At 40.7% G+C, this 15909-nt stretch overlaps 1 protein-coding gene across 1 annotated transcript in view; it reads left to right on the plus strand.

Annotated features, from left to right (window-relative positions):
• Window positions 1–15909, plus strand: part of slc39a10 (solute carrier family 39 member 10) — a 51155-nt gene that overhangs the window by 11258 nt on the left and 23988 nt on the right. The window contains exons 2-3 of the mRNA XM_078404130.1: window positions 7874–8798; window positions 14292–14472. Of these exons, the coding sequence (XP_078260256.1) occupies window positions 7890–8798; window positions 14292–14472 (1090 nt within the window). The 5' untranslated portion in view covers window positions 7874–7889. The remainder of the gene's footprint in view (window positions 1–7873; window positions 8799–14291; window positions 14473–15909) is intronic.

Genomic DNA, 15909 nt, shown 5'->3' on the forward strand with positions numbered 1-15909 from the left:
CTGGTTCTGGACATCGGGAACATGTTTCTTGCTTCTAGCGTGTCCAATCTCTTAATAGTCTTATGTGATTCAATAAGATCCCCTCTTACCCTTCTAAATTCCAGTGTATACAAGCCCAGTCGCTCCATTCTTTCAACATATGACAGTCCCACCATCCCGGGAATTAACCTCGTGAACCTTTGCTGCACTCAATAGCAACAATCAAGCCGTATACTGATAAAGGTATAACATTTACTGCAAGATAAAGTTTGATTAAAGATACAGTAGTTCAAAGATCTCCAATGAGGTAGATGGTAGTCAGGACCACACTAGCCGATGAGAGTTGTTCAGTTGCTTGATAACAGCTGGGAATGAAGTCTCTGAATCTGGAGGTATGTGTTTTCAAACTTCTGTACCGCTTGCCTGAGGGGAGAAGAGGAAGTGACCAGGGTCAGACTGGTCTGAGATTATGCTGGTGACCTTGCTGAGGCAGCATAGATGGAGTCAATGGAAGGGAGATTGGTTTGTATGATGGTCTGGACTACATAGATTTGTACAATAGGGTTAGATATGCAATCCTTAATGATTCAACGAGCATAGGATGTTTTAAAATGATGAGGGAAAGATGCAGGATGGTGGTGATCGGGTGATTGTAAGGAAGTTATTTATGCAGAGTAGTGTTGCCAACTTTCTAACTCCCAAATAAAGGACAAAATGTGACGTCACTGCCCGCGCCCACATGACCTCACCCAGCCAGCGGCCATGTGCTCCCGCTCCACCAATGGCGGCCGCCCGGGCCTGGAGACGGCTTGCTACGCAACCTCCGTTAGGCGAACATACTCTGCCCCACTCCCCGAACACACTCCGTTAGCCTTAGCCTACACAGTCCGGGCCTACAGCGGCCCCCGTGCCTACAGTATCTGGACCTACAGTGCCCCCCCCCCCCCCCGCCTAATATGGGACAAGGGCGGACCCATACGGAACAAACAAATTTAGCCCAATATATGGGATGTCCCGGCTAATACGGGACAGTTGGCAACCCTAATACAGAGTGAATGTGATCCAAAATTCATTTCTTACAAAGGTGGTGACATTGAACAATGAGGAATATAAAGGGAAATTAATAGGCATTAGGGTAAATGATTTGCAAGATTATGGGTAAAGAATGAAGAAATAGTTGGTTCACAAAGGGCCAACTATGACTTGGGTCAGATAGCCATCTTCAATCCGATGAAGGTTAGAAGGGCAAGGCTGCAGGTTGTCCACCTATAGCACCCCCTTAAAATTACACATTGCCCTAACTTGGAAATATAATTACCTAATTGATTGAACTAAATCTAAGAACTTCTTCCTTAATACTGGTGATTCAAGAGAGTATCTCCCTTCTAACTTCTAAAGGGCAGATCAGAGCAGGCAGTCAATGTTATCTTTGTATTATCCACATCCTGCATATTAAAACTCCTTCCAATTTCTTTATAGGTTTTTAAGACTACATTGCCTGCATCACTACTTGTGCAAATAAACGTATATTTCTGCCTTACGACAGCATAACTTCTGATCCACCGTGAATGGGGCCATAGTAGATCTTCGATTTTGATAAAACCTTGTAAAAGCTGACCAATTTAGCTCCGTCAAATCTTTTCTATCTTGTTTGTACAAGATGTATTACTATGACCAAATTGAACCATTTGTTCTTTCTTGAGTTAATATTTAACATTAGTTTTGAAACTATGGTGGTGTGCGGTAGGTGGGTGCTGGAGTAGCGAAAGAGATACTTTGTTACTCAACCCTGGTCTAAGACCATTTGTCTCGTTGGTGAACATCATGTTTTCTCTGCTTTATCAACAAGTTCTGAGATGACATTGATGTTTATAATAACTAAAGGCACAAAGTGCTGGAATAACTCTGCAGGTCATGCAGCAACTCTGGAGAATGTGGATAGGTGACGATTCACGTCCGGATCCTTTTTCAAACTGGTTGCAGTAGGAGGTAGGAGAGGAAAAGCTGGAAGAGACAGTGGGGGGGGGGGGGGGGGGGGGGGGTAGGACAAAGCCTGCCGTGTTAGGTGGATACAGTTGAAGGGGGATTTGTTTGGCAATGAGTGGACAAAGGCCAGAGATGAAAAGACAAAAGATAGTGAGATGGCGAGAAAAAGAGTGAAATGTGAAGCAAGAGGGGGATGGGATTGAGAGAAATGGGTATGCATCCAGGTAGGGCACAAGGAAGAGGGTAAAAGAAAGGGGGGATTGTTTATTGATTAGTTACCAAAAATTGGAGAATTCATGTTCATACATTTTGGGTTGTATGCTACCCAAGGAGACTAAGAGGTGCTGTTCCTCCAATTTGTGTGTGATGGCAATGGAGGAGGTCGAGGACATAAAGGTTGGGTGACGTTTCGGGTCGAGACCCTTCTTCAGACTGGTTAGCGATAAGGGAAACATAACAAATCAGTATTTAAAAAGAACTAATCCCCCCCCCACCCAAGTCGCACTAGCTTCTCATTTTCACCCTACAAACAGCTCATAATGGCCTGTTTCCTTTATCGTCATTACTTTTATGCATATCTTTCATTCATTGATCTTTATCTCCCCACATCACTGTCTATATCTCTTGTTTCCCTTATCCACAACCAGTCTGAAGAAGGGTCTTGACCCAAAACGTCACCGATTCTTTCTCTCCAGAGATGCTGCCTGTCCTGCTGAGTTACCCCAGCTTTTTGTGTCTATCTTCGGTTTAAACCAACATCTGCAGTTCCTTCTTGCACATTAAGGTTGGTATGGGAACAGGAGTTAAAATGGTCAGCAACCAGGATATCCCGCAGACCTTGGCAGACCAAGCATGTGTTTGGCGAAACGGTCGCCTACTCTTTGCTTGGTCTCCCCAATCTAAAAGATACCACATCAGGAGCATTAAATTACCTGGAAAACAGCCTATTCCACTTGGGCAGCTTACAACTCAATGGTATGAGCATTGATTTATCCAATTTTGGGTAACTAACCAAGAAACTCTCCCTGACCCCTCCCCCTGTGTCTCACCTGGATGTGCACCAATTTAACCCAGAATTTAACCCCCCTCCCCCCCCTAAAAAAATCATCTTCCACTGATATCCCTTCCTTCAACATCACTATTCATATTCACGACCTTTTTATTTTTTCATCTCTGCCAACATGTGCAAAAGACGCCCCCTCTCACATGTATCCACCTATCACTTGCAAGGATGTGTTGTGCCCCCACTTCTCTTCCTGCTTTCTCTCACCTACTACAAGCAGCCTGAAAAGAGGTCCCAACCAGAAATGTCACCTATCCATGCTCTCCAGACATGCTGCCTGACCCAAATTAGTTACTCCAGCACTTTGCCTTTTTTTACAATCCAGCATCAACCGTTTCTTGTGTCTACATCTTGTTTTTTAAGCTCTTTTTCACTCATTAATAATGCAGACTGCCGGTGTTTGGATTTCTCTTTATGAAACTCCCTACTTGTCCTGCTGATCCCTAAATCATACTGTGGCTTAGTGCCAATTTTTATCTCAATGCTTCTCTAATGAATGTGCAATCCTTTGCCATATTAAAGATGCTATAATTACAAATTGTCATCGATAATGTTGGTCGACTGTGTTTCTTTAACATTTAATCCATTTCAAGCAATGCCCTTTGTTAAATATACTCTGTCCCTGTGTAAATGAACAACGTTTAAGACTCCAAATTCTAGATGTTCAATATTTTACCTTCTTGTTGCAAAGACCCTTGGGTGAAGTTTATTATTATAAAACCCATTTAAACTAGCAGGTTTTGGCATTCAGAGAATGTGAAGCAAGTAATATCTAGTTGCAAAACGATACTTTTAGGCATTGCCAAGAGTTGACATCCCCAGGATTCTCTAAAGCAGTGCTTCTTAAACTGGTGAATGGTTCACCCAAGGATGAATGAAATTATTTTGGGGTGAATGAAACTAGAGGGGTGAATGAAGGGTGAATGACATAATATATATAAAATTATTCACACGGGAGAATAAGACGAAAATTACCAAAAAACATAAGAAAATTTAGTTGAGGGTGAATGAAATTTTGTGATAAACACTCATGGGTGAATGACACTGAAATAGTTTAAGAAACACTGCTCTAAAGTATATTCCAGCTTTCAATACTACGGTAAGCATCTATAACAAAAGTACCATTCATAATGTGTATTCCATGATTTTGATATTCCAACATTTTTCATAGTCGAGCATTGTTGTGTCACAAAACAATTGCGTGAAGCCTCCTACAAAGAATGTTTTGACAGAGAAGCTATTCCATGGCTGAATAAAATTGGCCCCATTTTATTGAACTGTCTGAAGAGAGAACCCCTTTTATGGGCCATGATGTTCTTAGGAAATAGAGAGCTGATTCTTATCAGAACAACCCTGGGTTCTAGACTTGCAGCCTAATGATGTTTTGTTTGTAAGTAGACTTTAAAAGTCCCACAAAGAATTCGTCATACAACATTTATTTAATGTATTAATGGAATAATATTCTGCATAATCATGGTTCATGCCTTCCACCAGAACTGTATAAAGTGATATGGTACAGATGTGCAGTATTGTGGAATTCTGTCTTGGGTACCAATCTATTTGTTCACATAAATGTAAGTTTGATATTCAAAACGAACCAGGAGTTTGTTGTATAGATTTTTTTGAAGGCTTGCATCAGTAAATATCTACGGAACTGTTCCTTCAGCACTGGCTAGATCTGTTAGTTTTAATTTCCACCCGCACAATCAGTCTGAAGAAAAACGTTGACCCAAAACGTTGCTATGTTCGCCAGAGATGCTGCTTGACCCGCTGAGTTACTCCAGCACGTTGTGTCTTTTTTTCTAACACTAGGTCTTCAGCTGGTACGTTTTATTTTTATATTCTTTTCAAAAAATTGAACAGTTTCTTTATTAAATTATTATTATCTACTCCATAGCAGTTTCTACAACAAAAAAAATTGGTCCTGAATTTCCACAGAAGCCTGAGATAGCCGTGTACTACCCTGTAAATCTGCTCTTGGGTCGAATAAGCATCTGGTCAAAATTTCTCGGCCTAATTAACGTGACCCTGAATAACACAAGACAGACACAGACCACCAAGGTTGAACAAGCTTTCAAAGCTCTTAGTCTTTTCCACCTTGAATATCAACATCTGAATTTCACAAATATTCAATAGATAAGAATGCTTGTTGAATTTTTTAAACCAGACATAGTTAATTGTTTTTAAATCATGTTTAAAATACATTTAATATGTTTTTACTTAATTGAGTTAATCTAAATGTAAATTATCTAGCATTCTCCTCTCCATTGAAAACTACTTCTGAAACGAATTAAATGTATTTCCCTGCACCAGGCTTAAGCAGAGCTAATGAGATTTCACCAAGAGACTGCAGATGTTATAAGTGTGAAATCAAAACAGAAAATGCTGGAAACTCTCAGCAGGTCAGACAGCATCAGTGGAAAGAAAATCAGAATCAATATTTCAGGTTGAAGTCCTTTGGTGAAAACCAGTGTGAAAGCTAGGCTAATGGACACATCAGCATTACAGGACTCAAATAGGGAGGGAGAATCTTTGCCAGTATGGAAGAGGAAATAAAAACTTAGTCCTAAAAGACCAAAGGTAGATGAGATGTCCTTGTGATCTGAGTCCTTAGGTCAGAGTACCCTGGAGAGCAGTTGAAAACAGATCCTTGGGTCAGAATATATGTATACAGGGTATCTGGGCGAGAAAAGTGAATTTGACCTAGCTGTTGACTAAACTGTAGTCCAGTAGAGTTCCAAATTTCACTGACTTTTATATTGTTAACTGGGAAACAAATCAAAATGCAATAAATATATTCAGAGATATGTTTATAAAGGTGCTGGTAACTATTCACACCTTTAGTTCCCCTCTCCCCTGACTCTCAGTCTGAAGAAGGGTTTTGACCCTAAACACAACCTATTCGTTTTCTCCAGATATGCTGCTTGACCCACTGAGTTACTCCAGCATTTTGTGTCCATCTTTGGTATAAACTGGCTTCTGCAGTTCCTTTTTATGATTTGTTAATTATACTTTGGTTTTCACTTGAGGTCAACAACCTATTCAGATGAATAAGATGGCAAAAGTGTGTGTCAGTCACAGCTGGGATAAAGATCCATATATATGTGCTCTTCCCCAGCTTCCTTGCTAAGTTCTGCAGCAGATTAGTAGACCACATGTGGCAGCACGCTTCCTCCTTACTGTTGCTCAGGCCCTGGAGTCACTACCAGTTTTTACTGATCCACCATTGAAACGTATGTATGTTTTGGACCATTTTTAAATGCAACTAAAGTGGTCCAAAACAATAGAGTTCCTGTACTGTATTGTTCTATAATCAGTTTAGATTTCCCAAAGATCCATTAAGTTGCTGTACAAGATGTCTGTTCCAAAGACTTGTTGATATGGTGAACAGTAAATCTATTAGAACTTTAAAATTCAGTATCTTTGGGGAAGTCCAGCTCAATATGTCTCCATGAATATTTATCATTCTGAAATAACCTCTTCTGACACAAAATTGACTATGTCAAGTCAAGTCAATTTATTTGTATAGCACATTTAAAAACAACCCACGTTGACCAAAGTGCTGCACATCTGACTAGGAAAAAAAAAAAGAAACATACAGTGGCAGGCAGCCAAACACAACGGCGCGGCCATCTTGAACAAAATGTTAATTCAATCACCCACAGTCCAACAATAAAAGCACTAAACAGGCACCCAAATTACCCAACCCCAAAACCCCCCCAAAACACAGTCCAACAATAAATGCATTAAATAGGCACTCAAACCACCCAACCCCAAAAACACACAAAAAAGAAACATCCATCAAAGAAACATCCATCACAGTGAGTCTCCTCCAGTCCTCTCTCTCCTCACTGTGATGGAAGGCCACAATGTCTTTCCTTTCTCCTGCTGTCCTCGCCCGCAGTCAGGTTGTTGAGGTTGCAGGCCGCACCGGACGGTCCACATCGGGCCAAGCCCAAGGCGCGTCGCGTCGCAGCCGCTCCCGCAGCCTCCGAAAACGGCCGGCTCCGCCGATGATAAGTCCGATCCGGGGCGGGCGAACACGCTGCTGCCGCTGTTGTTCAACGTCGGGGCGGTCGTGGCTCCCGACATTGAAGCCCCCGCCCAGCAGAGAAATATCCCGCGGCCATCCTAGGCCGCGCCGGACGGTGAAATGTCCGCGCCCCAAGCCCCGCGATCCGGGGCGGGCGAACACGCTGCCGCTGCCGGAGCTCCCGATGTCGGCATCCACGCGGCCCGAGCCTAAGACGAGTCGCAGCTGCTCCCGCAGCCTCCGAAGACGGCCGGCTCCGGTGGTGGTAAGTCCGATCCGCGGGCTCCGCGAACCAGAGCCCCGGAGGCCGACAGCTCCAGGAGTTGGGCCGATGGTAGGCCGCAGCAGGAACGGAGACACGGCCCAGAAAACAAAGGTCGGGTCTCCGTTCTGAAGGGACATCTATTTACAGTGTTAGTTTCCCCCTCCCCCCCACATACACACATAGTACACAAACACAAAAACACCACATCACAACTACAATTAAGACCCAAAAAAAACAACAAAAACACAAAGACAAATGGACCGCAGGTGAGCGGCAGCTGCTAGGGCAGTGCCGCCATTTTGTACTGCAGTACTTTTTTCAAACAAGTGCCTTTGTGTATTTGGTTGTAATAAAACATTTTGCTTGGCAAGGAAGTCTTGTGAGGTTTTTGCAAGTGCCATTGTGTTTTTTTTAATGAAATAATTATATTACATGACAGTTTTATTTTGGAACATCTTTAAAATTTACTTCAGTCAGGCAGTAATACGATATTGTAAGGTAGTAGGATGATTTGGGCCATTTTTCTGAAACTCTTCTTTTGTTTCAGGTACAGCATTGCCACCATGAAGGTACATCTGCATACAAAATTTTGTTTCATTTGCTTCCTCACTTTTCTCTTTCACCACTGCAACCATTGCCATGATGACCATGACCATGAGCGTAATCATGATCACAAAACCAACCATATTCCTGAGAAGAACCATATACACAATGACCACCAGATATCTCAAGAATCGTACCTTCAAAATAATCCCAGCAAGAGCTCGGTACACAATGCAGTAAATAGACAAATATACTATATTCACAAACTGTTCAGTCGCTATGGTGAGAATGGTAAGTTGACTTTTCATGGTTTTGAGAAACTCTTGTCAAACTTAGGTCTTGGGGAAGTTAAAGTTGTAGATCTGGACCATGAACACATTGATCATGATCATGTTTCACATTTAGAACTTTTAGAGAGACCAAAACATAAACATGAGCACTCCCATTCAGACCTCAATCACACAGCACATGATCAACCTGTCCCAGCCCCGAAGATGAACGATAGGCATTGCAAAAACTCTGACAGTAAGAGTATACATTCCACTACACCCTCTTCCATTACTCACCATCAACCCCATCATCATCACCACAATCACCATCAAAGCACTGGCCATTCTGGAGGCTCGCAGGTTCAGAAGGAGGGCGAACTGCCCTCTGACCCATCAGACCCCAACACGCCACAACACCAAGCCAAAAAGAGGTCAAAGAAACGCAAAAAACATAAAGGTATAGCCAAGCAGTCAGAAATGGCATTGACTCCACCACCTGGTGAATCCTTGAGCATAATGTCCAAGAATGAAGATTATACCGATGAACATTTTCATGATCCTGATGAAGAAATGACTTCTCAGCATAGAAGAAGAAAAGATTTGAGTTCATCAAAATTGAATCATGAAGATCACCCAGGACCCAAGATTGTACATGATGAGGTAGGACTGGTTAAATCAAATTGTATAGAATATAACTGTTTGCTTTAAATCTCTTATTCCATAAATTATGACTAGATGAATTTGGATGATTCACTGCATTTAAAAGCTAACCTATTTCAAGTGTTCGTTCTTTTTCACTAGTTGCTTATGCTTAGAGTCATACAGTGTGGAAACAGGCCCATCTTGCCCATGTCGACCAACATGTCCCATCTACACTAGTCCTACCTGCCTGCGTTTGGCACATATCCTTCTAAACCTATCCTATCCATATACCTGTCCAAATATTTCTTAAACTTTATGAAAGTACCCACTTAATTTGCTGATTTCAGGTCTTGCTGTAGGTAATGCAAAATTCAGCTTCATCTTAAGTGGCAACTTAATTATCAATTATTATTATTATTAATAAATAATTATAAGCTGTCAAAACAGGAAAATGTAGAAAAACCACGACTGAAGTAATATTTTGTGTGCAGTGAATTCACACCAAGACTGTTCAGTTGGGTGGCCATTCTTGGAAGTGGTTGCAATTGAGGACTTTGCTCAAATTTCAGATAGACATGTTAATAATGAAAACTGATGTTAACCAGAATTTAGCTGCAGTTTAATTTAGTTTAGAGACACAGCGTAAAACAGGCCAATCGGCCCCCCAGGTCCATGCTGACCAACAATCACCCGTACACTGGTTCTGTCCTACACACTAAGGACAATTTATAGAAGCCAATTAAGCTACAAACCTGCACATGTTTGGAATGTAGGAGAAATCTGCAGCACCCGCTGAAAACCCACACGTTTAATGGGAGAAGGTCCAAACTCCATACAGACAGCATCCGTCAACATGATCGAGCCCTGCCCACTGATGCTGTAAGGCATCAACTACAGCTGCACCAGTGTGCTGCCCTACTATACATAATTTAGTTAATATTCAACTGGTTTTAAAAATAAACTATTGACTGCAACTGGCTGGGTTGTGCCTTGTTAGTTTTCTGAACTGTGCTGTAAAGGCGGAGCAATGGAACGTCAGAATGGTAGAAAACGGGGTCAACTTGGTATCCATACATACCCTTGAGTTACAAATAGAATAAGTTAGCCCTATCAGCTAACGGATTCCTGCTCATTTTGAACTATGTTGTGGCTTCGGCAAAGCAGACAGCAGCTTCTTCAGAACAAATAGGGAGGTGGGCTGGGATTTCCCCATTCAAAGTATGCAGATCTTTACCTTGTTCAGATGGTAATATAAACTTGAATAAACCTGCCTCAGATTACTTTAAACAGACCCATAATTTTAAGTGTTTTGTTTTTTTGGGCGGCACGGTAGCGCAGCGGTAGAGTTGCTGCTTTACAGCGAATGCAGCGCCGGAGACTCAGGTTCGATCCTGACTACGGGTGCTGCACTGTAAGGAGTTTGTACGTTCTCCCCGTGACCTGCGTGGGTTTTCTCCGAGATCTTCGGTTTCCTCCCACACTCCAAAGACGTACAGGTATGTAGGTTAATTGGCTGGGTAAATGTAAATGTAAAAATTGTCCCTAGTGGGTGTAGGATAGTGTTAATGTACGGGGATCACTGGGCGGCACGGACTTGGAGGGCCGAAAAGGCCTGTTTCCGGCTGTATATATATGATATGATATGATGATATTCCCTTCCTACATTCATCATTTAGACTTCTATGAGCCTCAAATCCAGTTAATATCTTTCTTTGGCTGCAGTTTTGTGTAAATTGGTACAAGGGGGATTAAACTGGGGATTAAACTCTCAAGCAGCAATGTGGGAAGGGAGAGTCAGAAACACAGAATGCCATTAGCTCCCCAAGAGATTCTGGTGCTGGCACCTGCAAATGCCATGGAAAATAAGAGCCAAGAAATCTATCCCCGGAGAGTTGCATTAATGTACTGTGTCATAGTGCTGCACAACAGCACTGTCTCTGAAGTTCAGTTCTGGTGGCATGAAGGGAATGACATTTCACAGACAGAATACTGTGCTCACTTCTTATCGCATTTAGCAGTACTGATAGGAATGAATTACAGTATAGGAAAACATCCTTCATTGTAAATTTCACCTGCATGTAATTTTCCTTTTGTATCATTGGGATCATCTGTGCTTCTGTCTAATTGGCATTTAGTGTTGCGAACAGTAACCTAAATGATATGAAAACAACTTATTATTTTGGTTTTGATCAGGCAGCATCTGTGGAAAATGAAATAGTTAATACCGCAGGTTGATAATGGGTGGGAAAAGCTAGTAAATGTTTTAAGTTGCAGAGAAAGAGCAGAGCAGCAGTGTGGTAAAAAGCGATTGAATGGCACAAGTGATGGGAAGGCGATGGTAAAGGTTTACCTGGAGGAGATGCAAGTACGAAGAGAAGAATGAAACAGAAAAAAACTGAATGCTAAAAATGTGTGATAGAAGCCTGGAATTGTTGGCTATCTAAAATATCTGAGTTCAATTTTCTTGCTTTGATTTGCATAGTGGAATGTACACAAGAAAATAAGAGCAGGAGTAGGCCGCCTGCCTTCTTAAGCCTCACCATTGTGTGATAACCAATCTTCATTATGATCTGTCTGATCTAACCCAATTCTCAACTCTTCCTCAGATCCTCATAGACCTCATTAATTCAAACATTCAAAAATGTATCTGCCTTCACTTTAAATACTTTTAATGATCCGGCCTTCACAACCCTCCAGGGAAGAGAATTCCAGAGAGTCACTAACCCCTGCGAGAAGAAATTTCTAAGTGCGTCGTTTTTAAATGACCATGTCCCCTTGTTCAAGACTTGCGTTCTGGTGTAAGCATCTCCACATCCACGCTGTCAAACCCCCTTAGCATCTTGTACTTTTCACTCGGATCATCCCTCATTCTTTTCAACTATGTCGAATACAGACCCAACGTCTCTTGATTGTTTAGCCTCTCTTGATTGTTTAGTCTCTCTTGATAGAGCAATGCTCTCATCCTAGGAATTACGATACGATAAAACTTTATTCATCCCCAGAGGGAAATTGGTCTGCCTACAGTCACAACACACAACAGGTACACGAAAACTTGAAATTAAACGTGAAAACAAAAAGAAAAAGACAAGTGAATGTTGGCTGGCTGCCGTGGACTCAGCACCTTCACCAGAACAAATGAACATACAAACAAACAAACAAACCCATGGCAGAGGATTCTAAACTAGAGTGTGTCCCCCACACCGGGTCTCCCACCGTCTCTCACGGCGGGGCCCCCACGCCGGGTCCTCCATTGTCTTCCCCTCACAATTATTGACCGCTGATCGGCTCCCCGGGACACACCCTTTGTATCCCTTTACAATTCGCCTGGTGAATCTCTTTTGGACTGTCTCCAAAGCCAAGAAATCCTTTCGTGGGTCAGAGGACTAAAATTGTTTGCAATATTGCAGGCATTGCCTCACCAAAACTCTATACAATTGTAACTAAACTTTCCTATGTGTAATCTCCAATTCCTTTACAATAAAGGCCAATAAGGCATTTGCCCTCCCAACTACTTCCTGCACTTACCTGCTAACTTTTTATGATTCATGCACAAGAGCTCTTGGACACCTCTATACTTCCCTAATTTGCACTCTCTTATAGTTAATCGGCCTTTCTTGCTGACATGCATGATCTCGTACTTTCCACATCACAACTTGCCCTTACACCTTTTTTTCATTTAAATTTAGGCACCTTGCATTCTGCCCTCTCCTCAAAGTCATTAATAGTAAATAATTGAAGGCCAAGAATTGATCCTTGGGTAATTTACTTCCAATCCTTCCAACCCGATTAAGATCCATTTATTTCAACTCTCTGTTTTCTGCCTTATAATCATTTTTTAGTCCACGCTAATACCATGAGCTCTTTATGCACCAGCCTCTTATGTGGCACCTTGTCAAAAACCCTTTGGCTGACCAAATACACCCCATTTACAGACTCCTCTATCAACTCTGCTTATTATTTCTTTCAAAACCCAAGCAAATTTACCAAATATTATTTGCCTTTAATGATGGCTTAATTATATTGTTTTACTAAATGATCAGCTGGTTTATTGCCTAGTGATTCAATGCTAACCTTAGCCTCTCGATTCCTTTTAATATATCTCTAAAACCGTTTACTTTTGGTTTTTGATATTACATGCACATTTCATCTCAAGTTGAATTATTTCCTTATGAGCTTTTTAATCTTTTGCAGTTGGTTAGAAAAAGTACCAATCCACTGGTTTACTATCAGCCTTTGCTTCTTCTACCAGCCTTGCAACTTTGGTCCACCAGTCGTCTTTCTCCATTTAACATTGCCTTTAACCTCTTTCGACAACCAGGGATGGATCCTCTTTCTCATGGAATAGTTGGGATAAATTTCTGCTGAGTGTTATGCACTAGCTGTTTAAAAATATGCCACTGCTCATCTACTGACTATCTCTTCGATTATTTATCCAGTCCACTGTGGACAACTCCATTTCCATACCATTGTAATTGTGCTTATTTAAGTCGAAGGCGCTGGTTTTGGACTTGAAATGTTCATACTCAGACTCTGTCTGAAATTCAACCATGATGTGGTCCTTACTTCTTAGGAAATCCTTAACCACAAGGTCTATTGGTAATCCTTCCTCGTCACACATGACCAAATCTAAAACGACAGGCTCTATAATATGCTGATCAAAGAAATAATCCTTGACAATATCCACAGAATTTTCTACGATACCCTTGCCAGTTTTATTTACCCAATTAATATATTGATTAAAATTGCCCATAAAAATCTCCATTTATTTTTCCCGATTTATATTTTGGACCTGTGTTGTCTTCTACCTGTGTTGTCTTTCCCCTGCTATTCAATATTTCTCCCCCCCCCCCCCCCCCAATACTGATTCCACACCACTATCCACTGCATCTGCATTACTATGTGATGTCTCATATCAAGCTGAGAATATAAGCAATGTTTCAGTCCCATCCACTCACTGGCAGAAGGACTACACTTGCTTACATTCAGTGATTAGTAGATTTTATTTTTTAATGTAATTAATTTAAAGTAAATTGTGATGTACGCTCAACTGCTGAGGTGTGAGACTGTGCTTGTAGTAAATTGATGTTTGAACAAATTTATTACACTTCACTTTGTATAGATATGTAAAGAAAGATTAAAATTCTACAGCATATTTAAATAAAATCACTCAAAGTACATGATCCTCAGTGGCACATTTAAATGCTAGATGCAATATGACTAGTTTTAATTATGTTTTATACTCTGGGTTAATATTAGCATATTTTCTTATCCATTTGTGATGATACAATTTTAGATATATTTTCAGTCCTAAATTTAAAGGCTGTTTGTGAGTTGCTATGGTAATATCTTGGAATTTTTTTTTTGATAAATTGACCTTGGCCATAACATCAATTATCTTATTGTGAAATTGTATCTGAAAAAGTAAGATCTGATGATATCTTGCTGTTGTAAGTCATCCTTATTTATATGATGGGTGATTATTGTGCAAACTTATACATTTGTTCTTTCTAGTGCTTGAATGTCTCCCAACTGTTGCAAAGCTATGGTCTGAGCACAAATTCAGGGATTTCTGCAGTCGAGTTTACGTACCTATGTCCTGCCTTGCTGTACCAAATAGATAGCAGGGTTTGCATCCATCACCCTGAAGAACTGAAGATGGAGCCAGTAAATAACCAAGATTCTATTCTTACAGGTGAGACACTAAACATAGTTTTGTTATCATTCTGAATGCGTACCTCCAAATTCGTTAGCTTCAAGCATGTTTAATATCTACACTCGATCATTTTTGATTTACGAGAGACTCACCAAAGCTACTTAGTCAAAGGTTCAGCAGCTCTCATGCCCCTGCCACCCCACTCCAAATATCCGAGAAGCTGTAGAATACAAAGTAAGTGTGTATTTCAATTCTAAATACCAGAGACCTGAGAATGGAAGCAATAAAACTTAAATGGGAAAGATTTAGTACAATCCATCAATGGGATAAAACATGAGAAACATTTGTATTCTGATGATGTTCTTGTGATATTCTTATGAGCCAGTAATTTCCGTGATGCTAGCTAGCAATGTATTCTGTAATCACTCGTGCAGTCTCCATTCCCATTGCACCTTCAGCCGCCTAGCCACATGTCCCTGGTATTTCCTTACACATCATAAGATTTATAACGTCACCTATTAATTAAAAAGTTTTAATGTTTCCTCCTTTAGCTTGGTATCAATTTTTGATTTGATTTTATGTTCTTATGAAGTGCCTTAGCATTTTACCCTGTCAAAGACCCTTTATGAATTCAAGAAATTATTCATGCCCCAAAAAGTTGGCACTTGAAATCATTTGATATCATTAAACAGAAAAAAACATCCTTCATTCGAATTTGATTTTTTTGTTTTTTGTTTTAAACTGCTTTGAAGCAAACTTTTTATAATTTCAGGTTTTTGCACAATTTTTTTTTTTTTAATTGTAAGATCTCACCTTGAGAGAGGAAAATGTTCCTGTACTTAAAACATGCTTATTGAACTATATTTTAAATCAAGTCAAGTTTATTGTCATATGTACAAATACGGTGAGGTTCGGGTCCATTGAAAATCCTGCTTGCTGCAGTATCGCCGGCACATATACTGAAATGAATCCGGTTAGATGGTAGCAGTGAGAAGAATGCATGCGTGGATGGTAAAGGATTCTTGGTGATACTTGTCACTTTCTTGAGGCAGTGCCTCACATGGATGCTTTTGATGGAGGGGAGGGTTGTTTCCATCATGAACTGGTCAGAGTCCACCACTCTGCAACATCTTGTGTGTTGCAATACAAACCAGGCCATGATGCAACCGGTCAGGATACATACAGTACATCTGCAGTTTGGCAGAGAACTTCCGCAAGTATTTTTTGTGGTTTACATTCATAATTTATTTTCAATTTTAAAAACAAAAGGGCACAAAGTGTTGAAGTAACTCTGCAGATCAAGCATCATCTCTGGAGAACATGTTTACAGAGCTTCACAGAGCCATTAAAATTAAATTTGACCAAAGCAAATGTAGATTAAAGAGAGGAAATGTTAATCTAAAATATTCAGGAATGAATATGCTTTAAAAAACATTGCAGAGGGCCTAGAAATTGAATGGTGTTTGTTTGGGCACA

The sequence above is a fragment of the Rhinoraja longicauda genome, chromosome 8 (assembly GCF_053455715.1).
Source record: "Rhinoraja longicauda isolate Sanriku21f chromosome 8, sRhiLon1.1, whole genome shotgun sequence".
Lineage (NCBI taxonomy): Eukaryota > Metazoa > Chordata > Chondrichthyes > Rajiformes > Arhynchobatidae > Rhinoraja > Rhinoraja longicauda.